This window comes from Coenobita brevimanus, chromosome 22 (assembly GCF_032717465.1).
Source record: "Coenobita brevimanus isolate Jiangsu-jjx chromosome 22, ASM3271746v2, whole genome shotgun sequence".
NCBI classification, from domain to species: domain Eukaryota; kingdom Metazoa; phylum Arthropoda; class Malacostraca; order Decapoda; family Coenobitidae; genus Coenobita; species Coenobita brevimanus.
This window is the reverse complement of record NC_136975.1, coordinates 20,289,262-20,298,498: the sequence shown is the minus strand read 5'-3', so window position 1 is coordinate 20,298,498 and position 9,237 is coordinate 20,289,262. Positions and strand designations below refer to the sequence as shown.

At 35.7% G+C, this 9,237-nt stretch overlaps 1 protein-coding gene across 2 annotated transcripts; it reads left to right on the top strand.

The window, feature by feature from the left end:
• The first annotated feature begins 3,896 nt into the window (after positions 1-3,896).
• On the top strand, positions 3,897-7,147 carry LOC145392376 (uncharacterized). Of its 2 annotated transcripts, none has more exons than XM_080266777.1 (4): positions 3,897-4,092; positions 4,262-4,417; positions 4,799-4,911; positions 7,059-7,147. In XM_080266777.1, the coding sequence occupies exons 1-4, from the start codon at positions 3,897-3,899 to the stop codon at positions 7,077-7,079; spliced, it is 486 nt and encodes a 161-aa protein (XP_080122903.1). In that variant the 3' UTR covers positions 7,080-7,147. The 2 variants fall into 2 exon arrangements, with proteins under 2 accessions (XP_080122903.1, XP_080122904.1); XM_080266778.1 differs by having other exon boundaries at positions 3,975-4,076.
• Positions 7,148-9,237: the final 2,090 nt, after the last annotated feature.

Below are 9,237 nucleotides of genomic sequence, written 5' to 3'. Positions count from 1 at the left end.
CCCAGACTTGACACCACACACCTTTTCTTGGTGAATGAGAGCTACTACCAGCGCGAGCCTACCACCATAAATAATCATAGAAAGGTACAAGTGACAATTATTTTTCTATTTTATTATTATTTTATCCTACCATCAGACAGGACCGGAACTTAATGTCATCAGAGCCAATGGTGTAATTTTTTTTTTTTACATAGGAGAAAACCTTATACGTTTTACTGGTATTATTTTATAAGTGGACAATACGCAGTTTTGGATTTTTAACACCATTAATGTATGGTACATTCCATAAGGATCAAACCTAACCCCGTAATCCCATTCGGAAATTGATAGTTTCAGAGATAATTAATTTAATGTAAAATTAAAAAAAAAAAAACTGCCGTGGATCTTCACTCGGCGAATCCGTATAAAGAGAAGCTTAAAATTATATTTTTCCGAAGGTTTTTACTATTTTTCGTTTGAATTGAAAACCAGTTTCAGTCGGCAATCACTCGTTCATGCGTGTCTCCCCCACCCATAACCCCGCTTCCCAAACGTTCCCCCACAGGTTTGGTATGTTCGGTTACGTTAGCCGGTGGTACAGTATATTTTTCTGGTGGTTTTTGATGCGATTTGAGTTGTTTTTTACTTCATTTATTTCAGAAAATGCTTAATTTCACCTACTTGTCCAGTCAAAGTTCATGATTGGAAAAGAGGGGAAGTGAAGCATTTCCAACAAAAATGAAGGTCAGAAACATTCGAATCGCATCAAAAACTGCCAGAAAAATATATTGCACTACCTAGGGGGTGTATTGTCTACTTGTAAAAATTTACCGTTTTATTTATATTTTGTCTTGTATTTTCCGTTAAAATTGTCTATTGGCCTGTAATTTTCAGACTACAAATTGTGCATGTGTAGCCAACAGTATTTGTTTTTTTTTCTAAAAACTAACTTGCCATTGCCAACAGTACTGGCACTTGTTTTGTCCATAAAGTAACTTGCCATTGCAAACAGTATTTGTCCTGTGCATAAACTAACATACCTTCTTCATTTCTGTTGCTCTATTGTAGTTAACAAGAACTAAGCTAAGCTCGTGGTCTGTAATCTGTATCTTTCTTTACTTTAAAAGTGTTGATATATCTGACACAGATTACACCGTAAGTATATTGTTATTTAAGCATACTCAGTTGTCATGAAACTAATACTTCAAATTTATTTTAGATAATCAAACTTACACTTTATTCTTCTCTACAATTTCTCCTTGAAACTTACAAATTGTTAAATAAGAATGGCCTTTTAATAAAAAATGTCTAGAGCAGCTTACTTTAAAAGATACAGGCAGATAAAACGTGAAGTCGAGCAACTCTTATTAATTACAAGTAGTGAAGAGGATGACGGCCCTCATCTGAATAGGCCTAGTAAAATTTGTAAGATTAATAATGAAGCTGTAACTAACCAGTCTGCATATTTTGATGGACTTGAATGTGTTGGAAATGAAGACTTGACTCAAATTAAATCAAGTGATTCAGAAGATTCGAGTTCTGATGATGGTCACCATATACCAATACAAAACAATACCTGTAACAAAGAATTTATAGAAGGATTAGCTGCTTGGGCCTCAAAAAAACAGTATTACACGCCAAGCCATGAATGAACTTTTGGATTTTCTGAGTAAACATGGTCATGACTTACCTCGAGATAATCGCACTCTTGCAGGAACCCCAAGACATTTCAATGTAACAAAGAAATGTGGAGGACAGTATCATTACTTTGGAACTGAATCTTGTTTGCAAAGTATGCTGCATGCTCATCCAAATTTTGTGAAGGACAATGATTTAATCAAACTTAGTGTCAATATAGATGGCATTCCATTATACAAATCTAGTAGTGAACAATTCTGGCCCATATTAATTAAATTTAGTTGCTTTGGACCAGCTATTGTTGCATTATATTGTGGAAATTCCAAACCAGATTCTGTTGAAAATTTTTTGCAAGATTTTCTGGAAGAATACAAGCAAATTTCTGATACAGGTTTTCTCCATAATGGCAAAAAAATGTCTTTAAAAATTGCATCATTCATCTGCGATGCACCAGCACGATCATTTATTAAGCGCATCAAGGGCCATAACGGATATGATTCCTGTGAGAGATGTGAAATTAAAAGAACTTGGGATTCACATGTCCTTGTTCTTGACTCAACACAACCCTGTAACAAAAGGTCAGATGAGAAATTTAATCAGGGACATTATATAGGTTCTCATCAATTAGAGAAAAGTCCTCTGATTGAATATGGCATATCTTGTGTAAAAGGATTTCTCCTTGATTATATGCATTTGGTATGTCTTGGAGTCTGTAGAAGAATGCTATTTTTCCTCCTTAGAGGTCCAAGGAGATGCAGACTATCACAACAGCAAATAAAATTAATGTCGGCCAATTTAGTTAAACTGAAAAATAAACTTCCCAGTGAATTTGCTAGGCAACCTAGATCGCTGACTTTCATAGACAGATGGAAGGCAACAGAGTTTCGACAATTTATATTGTATACAAGTATAGTGATACTAAAAGATCATGTTCAAGATGACTTCTATAAGAACAGTCTTATGCTAACTGTTGCCTTATCTATTTTACTGACTTCCCATGATCATAGAAGGAATTCATATTTGCCCTATGCACGAGAACTACTGAATTGCTTTGTACAGAACTGTAGAGATTTATATGGCTGCAGTTTCATTGTCTATAATGTCCACAATCTCCTTCACTTAGCTGATGATGTAGAGAACTATCAGTGTTCGCTTAATGACATCAGTGCATTTCCATTTGAGAATGAGCTTCACAAAATAAAGAAAATGGTTAGATCTACAAATAATCCAATTTCTCAAGTGTTTAAAAGATTTTCAGAAAAGGAAAAGAGTAATAAATCAAAATTGGAAAACTCCTCTCATAAACTTCATATAACAAGAAAGAGTAGAGATAATTGTTTCATGTTAAAAATTGAAGACTACGCTTTTCTGAGGAAGAAGCTGGATAATGGATGTTTTGAGTGTGACATTTTGCATGAAAGCAAAGCTGATAATTTTTTCACAGAACCATGCCAGTCAAAACTCTTGAATATTGCATTTATGCAGAGAAATAGCAAACTAAAAAGAAAAATTATTAACCCAAAGGAATTTTCTAGAAAGATAGTGAAATTAACTTACAAAGATGGCCTAGTTTTAATTCCAGTTTTACATGACATAACCACTTTCTAATTGTCAGTATAGTACCAGCAACTTATGAACATAATTTGATCTTATGTATCGTTATTTGTACCCGTTTCCTATGAACCGCTACTTGCATAAATTTGATTAAACATACTATTTAAGGGCACAATTCCTACAAAAGTACTAAATTTCATGTCGAATGTATTACTCTACAGTACACCATAGTAACTATAAAATCTGCATAGCCTACATCTGCCATTTATCACACTTTTCCATTTTACTACTCTACTGCATATTCTTCACACTCAACTCTTTATCTAAACTTCATTGTGTCTTCTGTGAAGAATGACAACACCCGGAAATACACCATACTGTCTTGGTAAGTTGTTTTTATTTTCATTATGTAGTCATAAGCTGTAGCTCAGTCAATAGAGGACTTGCCAGTGATTCGCAAGGTCTCGGGTTCAAATCCCCGGCCAGCCAAGCACTATTTGTTTGATGTCAAGTTTTGGACAACACGATCTAGTAATTCATGGCAACTGTCCAAAAATAGTCCTTGAGCTTGCTTGCAGGCTTAAGGTAACCGTCCTAGCCCAGAAATGGAAGTGTAACGACGTAAAACCAACATCATGATACACTTGAATAATTAATGTTTGTTTATATGACTTTTATGGTTATATGACTTAACCATGTCTAACTTGTAATATTTTCCTTGTAGCATGTGGAAGCGAGCTGTATGGTTGGAGGGGAAAAAAGAATTGGAAAGTGTGGTGCCATCAAGCTGGGTGGAAGAAGAAAGCCGAACTGTGTTTTGGCCAAAGGGAATCAATGCAACCAACGCTCTTGAGAGGCGACAAGAACCTGATATAACGACATGGCGAAGATTTCACTTGAAAAAGGTCAAATTTTCTTCTGGTACGTATTGTTTTATTCATAAAAGTATTCGTTTCAATGAAATAATGAAAAATTACCTTTCCTATACAATACAAAATAAATTTAGAAATTAACTTATAGTGGTTGCAATGCTCAGTGGCAGAGTTGCAGAGGTGTAGATAAGAAGCTTTTCATTGCTATTACATTTCAGACTCTTACGATGAGTGTGACAACTATGCGCTGACGACGACTCTTGAGTGTTCAGAAGACAACCCTGACTCTGATGAAGGTCTGCGTTATCATGGAAAGAGGAAGCGTACCAAGAAGACTCTACCAGACGACTTTGTTAGCAGTCAGGATTTGCTTGGTAAATAATGTTAAATTTTGCATTAATGCAGTTAGGAAGTCATTTATAGCTGTACAATGAAATTACGGTACCATATGTATATATGTATTTATCTTTGATTATATATTCTAGGGTCATAAGTCTCAAGTTAGAGTTGCAACACAATTTTTTTTCAGAAGATGGTGTCGTCAGAGTCAGTATTTCCTTACACTCACTCTACACCCTTTAGGATGTTAGATAGTTTTTATCAATATTGTTTCATGATGAATCCCTCTGGTCTAGAAAGTTTGTTTGCCACAGAGTTAACAGTGTATTTTTTAACATTGGGATCAATATAATAGGGATATATGTAATATTATTACATTAATTGAATTTTACTTATTTCTAGTATTTTTTTCACAGGTGTTGAGCGTGGGCAGCAAGACTCGCCACCTACGGTGACCACAAACTCTCCGGAAGAAGTGGCTCTTGTTCCTTCCAAGAAGCTACATCTGCTTCCAACACCGCCACCTAAGGTGCCACTGAAACCTGTCCAGGGACAGTGGAGTCTGGTGCAGCCAAAGCTACATCATCTAGATTATCCTCATATTCGTAAGTTATTATTATTATTATTATTATTATTTTGTGCAAGGCCATTTTTTTAAGGAAATACTATCCACTTTGGTTAAAAAAAAACACAGGTTATAGGTTGGTACACTTATGAGAATGAGTTGATAAAGAAAAGATTTTAACCATATGACTATGAGAAATATGTAGAAGAAATTCTTCAATGACAGACAGAATATAACAAAAGTTAGTCATAGCATTTAGTGTTAATAATAAAAAATTTTGATGCCTTAATTGTCTTTTTCTGGGAAGTACCCACATGACCAGAAATGTACTGTACATTCTGTTGTGGAATTAGTCACCCATCATGGACTGACGAAGTAATTATCTCTCACAAATTGAAAGTGTAGAAAATTTATATCTGCTCTAATTGAATAAATGACAGTACAAGCATATCATTTTCTAAAGAATTTTTGCTTTTACAGGAACCAGTGGATACAAAGTAGGAGCCCTGGACCATGTGACAACTCTTTAGACAAAGATGGCCACCTTCAAAACAATCCTGATAAACCTAATACCTATTCTGTGGAAACAATTCATCAAAAGAGGGAGGAGGGACATGAAAAATGTAAGAGGAGCTCTACACAATACCAGCAGAGCTCTAGTTTTGACAATGATTGGGAGGAACGCCATGACATGAAGACGGAGAAGATGAGTACCAAATAACATAGATGCTCCTCTTCCGACACTAGTGATTCAGAGGACTGCCATGCCTCAAGAAAAAAGACAAGCTCCATGAAACATCAACGCTCCGCTTCTGAAAGCAATGATTCCAAGGACCGCCATGCCTCAAAGAAGACAAGCACCAAGAAACATAAACGCTTTACTTCTGACAGCATTGATTCAGAGGAGCATTGTGCCACACAGAAGACAAGCACCAAGAAACATAAAAACTTTGCTTCTGTCAGCAGTGATTCAGAGAATCACCATGCCACCAAGAAACATAAATGCTTCGCTTCTGACAGCAGTGATTCGGAGAACCACCATGTCACAAAGAAGACAAGCACCAAGAAACATAAACGCTTCGCTTCTGACAGCAGTTATTCAAAGAACCACCATGCCACAAAGAAGACAAGCACCAAGAAACATGAGCGCTTCCCTTCTGATAGCAGTGATCCAGAGGGCTGCCATGCTTCTAAGAGGACAAGCACTGAGAAACATCAGCGCTCCGCTTCCAACAGCATTGATTCAGAAGACAAGCACCAAGATAAGACAAACACCAAGAAATCGTCGATGGTTAAAGGGGGAAGATAAATATGCCAGTTCTGTGAGGTCAAGGATGGACAATATGCATGAAGAAGTGTTAGAGGAAATTTGGAAATTAAATAGTAAGTTGTGAGTTCATATTTCTCACATTACCTTATTTATTCCGCTTGCTTCCTATTTTCTGTGCACTGTATATCCTAAATACATTCAGTACCTATTAGCCACTTAGCTAGTATAAATTTAGGAGTACTGTAATTATCAAAATACTTGATTATGCTCACTAACATAGATATGAGGGTGACAGTGTAATCATAGTACTGTAATATCATTAGCATGAATATTCTTGAATGCCAAAATGTAACAACATTACTGTACAGTACTATCATCTCTTGTTTAAATGGCTAGGATGATAGGAGTATATCCTTGTGCTCTTAAATGATCATTTTAATAGTAGCGTATTTTTTTCCATATGAACGACACTGGTCTTCAGTATCATAAACAATTGCCCTGAAATAAACTATGTGTTAATTCCTAGTAGATCTCTCTGGACTCATTGTGTATTCCAAATGTAGTTGATTAAAATCCTAACATGACACACTATAACATTGGATCCAACCGTGTTTCATCATTAGGCTCAAGTTTTTCACCCGGGTGATTCTTATTAAGCTTCAGGTTAGTGAACCCCTCCATCATGAACAGGCCTGTGCTCGGTGGCCCGTCATTTCTTCAACCTTGGCTTCGACCTTCCACTCGAGGGTAAAGAAACTTTGGATCGTGATAGTACGTATTCCCTGTTCCATATTTTATCATACGTGAATGTGTGTAATTTATATATACATTTTTTCCACAGAACTACTTAAGAGGGCACTAGAACTTCTGGTTGAACAAAGGAGACATGGGGACGATGACAGCTCGTATAAAGCACCCACTCTGTCTATCAAGAAAAGCACCTCACTGGAAGAAGTGCAAACTCTAGAAGAAGAGTTGCAAGATAACAACAACTTCAATTCATTATATAAAGAATGTCTTCGTGTAGGTGGTTGCAATAAGAGAGACATGATATCAGCTTTGCTTTGTAGGTTCATGACAAAAAATGTCATGTGTAAATATAATATGCTAGGACAGAGGGGCACGTTGGCTTTTAGCAAGTTGAAACTATACAGTGTTATTCAGGAAAGTGTACTTCAAAAATTTCCGGATTCAACAGTCAGAGAAATACAAATAATTGTTGCAACTAAACTACGTAACGCTCCCAAATTAAAAGATGATGAATCATGAGTCCATTTGAGGAAAGTACCCCATTTAATTCCTTTATCACCATGGTATAATCTTTATTTTATTTTTGCCCATGTGGTAGGTTGCCTCCTATCATCCACTCAACAGTATACAGGTGTGTGTGCTTAATATCAAATGGACGCCATTTTCGTTAACTCTGTATACAGTTTTTCTTTGCCATTTATATGTATATATGGGACTTAAATTTTGGGGGGTGGGTACATAGAAATATTCATAGTAAATTAAATGTTTGGAATTGATTAAAAATGTTGGGAGAATGATTCTATTAGTGAGGGTCTAGGCATCCTCAACCACCTTAGTGTATGGATTCTTTACTTTTCACTTTTTTTTTTCCTCCAGCCAATCATTAGGTGTTTCTTTAGCATTTATTTGTTTAATTTTTATTTTTATATGAAGCCCATTTCCTCCTGGGTTTTCACTCAGTGTGGTATTGCTGCCAATTGGGGCCCCTGTGATCCGTGGGTCATGGGGGTGGATGAAGTGAAGCTATAAGCAGCTATTCCTTTGCGGGGAGCAGGAGACCTCTTTAGGGAGGTTAGAGTTAGGTGAATGCATATATGTACGTAGATAATACTCATATGTTTAGGTGCATTTCCTTGAGATAGGAAAACTAAAGCAGGTTTGTAATAGTTTTGTTTTTTTAATTATGAATATATCTTAGAAATGAAGTTGACCTCTAATTAATCCTTTGATAAATTTTTCTACTGTATGATATAAATGTAATAAACAGATGCCCTATGCACCATATTATTTAGAAATAATCCTTTTCTTCTCAATGTCCAATGTGCAGACTATATTGATTCATTGCTACTTATATACAAGCAGACTCTATGAATTCCCTCATTAACAGTAATTTTATTACCTCCCAGTATATTAGTATAAAATTTTGTGCCAAATATGATTTCTGCAAAATCATATAGTCTTCATATGTTTATTCAATATAACCTCTTAAGAATAGTGATGCATCATGCATTTTATTATGGCTCTCATTAGACATTTATTTCAGCTTAGGGAAGTGCTCTAAGAAGGATGGTGATAAAAACTAATTCACTATTTTGGTCCCTTATGTTCTTTTTTCTGTGTGAAGTCTAATAATAGCCAGAATAAAGTGTCACAAAGCATCAATCTCCAAGGGATTAAGTGAACTAGTAGGAAGTATAGTATTCCACCAGATATCAGTGCCTACTAGACATGATTTTATACACGACTATTACACGTGGTTAGTGTTGCAAAAAAGATGAGATATCCACTTCATTTACACATCTTTTTTCACGTCTTTTATGTATATAAAAGACGACATTTTGCCCGCTGGGATGTCATTGGATATCCTTGGTGTTAATTTTGTTTCAGTTAGGCATATTATTTGTGGTTCATTTTCTCTGACATAATCACTCATCTCTAGTAATTTAGATACCATTCCATCCACATTCGAGTACATCAACTTTATCATCTTGTTTATATACTTGTCATGACATGGTTCTGCTACCTTCCTCCATTTTATTCCATCCTGTTTTGTGTACCACTTTCGTACCTGCAATCCTATTACTTTGTAAAAAAAAAAAAAAATTCTTCTCTTCTGATCTTCCCTCATTTTTCGTTTTTGCTTCCTCCCTTTTCTCTTTCAGTAATTCCAGTTCCTCTTGTGTTAGGCATCTTTTTATCCATACATTTTTGAACTCCTCTTTTTCCATAAGATTCTTTGCATTTTTTAGTATCTCTTCCACAGTGTTAAC

What these genes read in the sequence shown, in the direction of transcription:
- LOC145392376 (XM_080266777.1), top strand. Translation starts at nt 3,897, where the DNA reads ATGTGGAAGCGAGCTGTATGGTTGGAGGGGAAAAAAGAATTGGAAAGT. An exon ending in AAAGGTCAAATTTTCTTCTG is followed by an intron (nt 4,093 to 4,261) that starts GTACGTATTGTT and finishes ATTACATTTCAG; the next exon opens with ACTCTTACGATGAGTGTGAC. An exon ending in TTCCAACACCGCCACCTAAG is followed by an intron (nt 4,912 to 7,058) that starts GTGCCACTGAAA and finishes TTTTTTCCACAG; the next exon opens with AACTACTTAAGAGGGCACTA.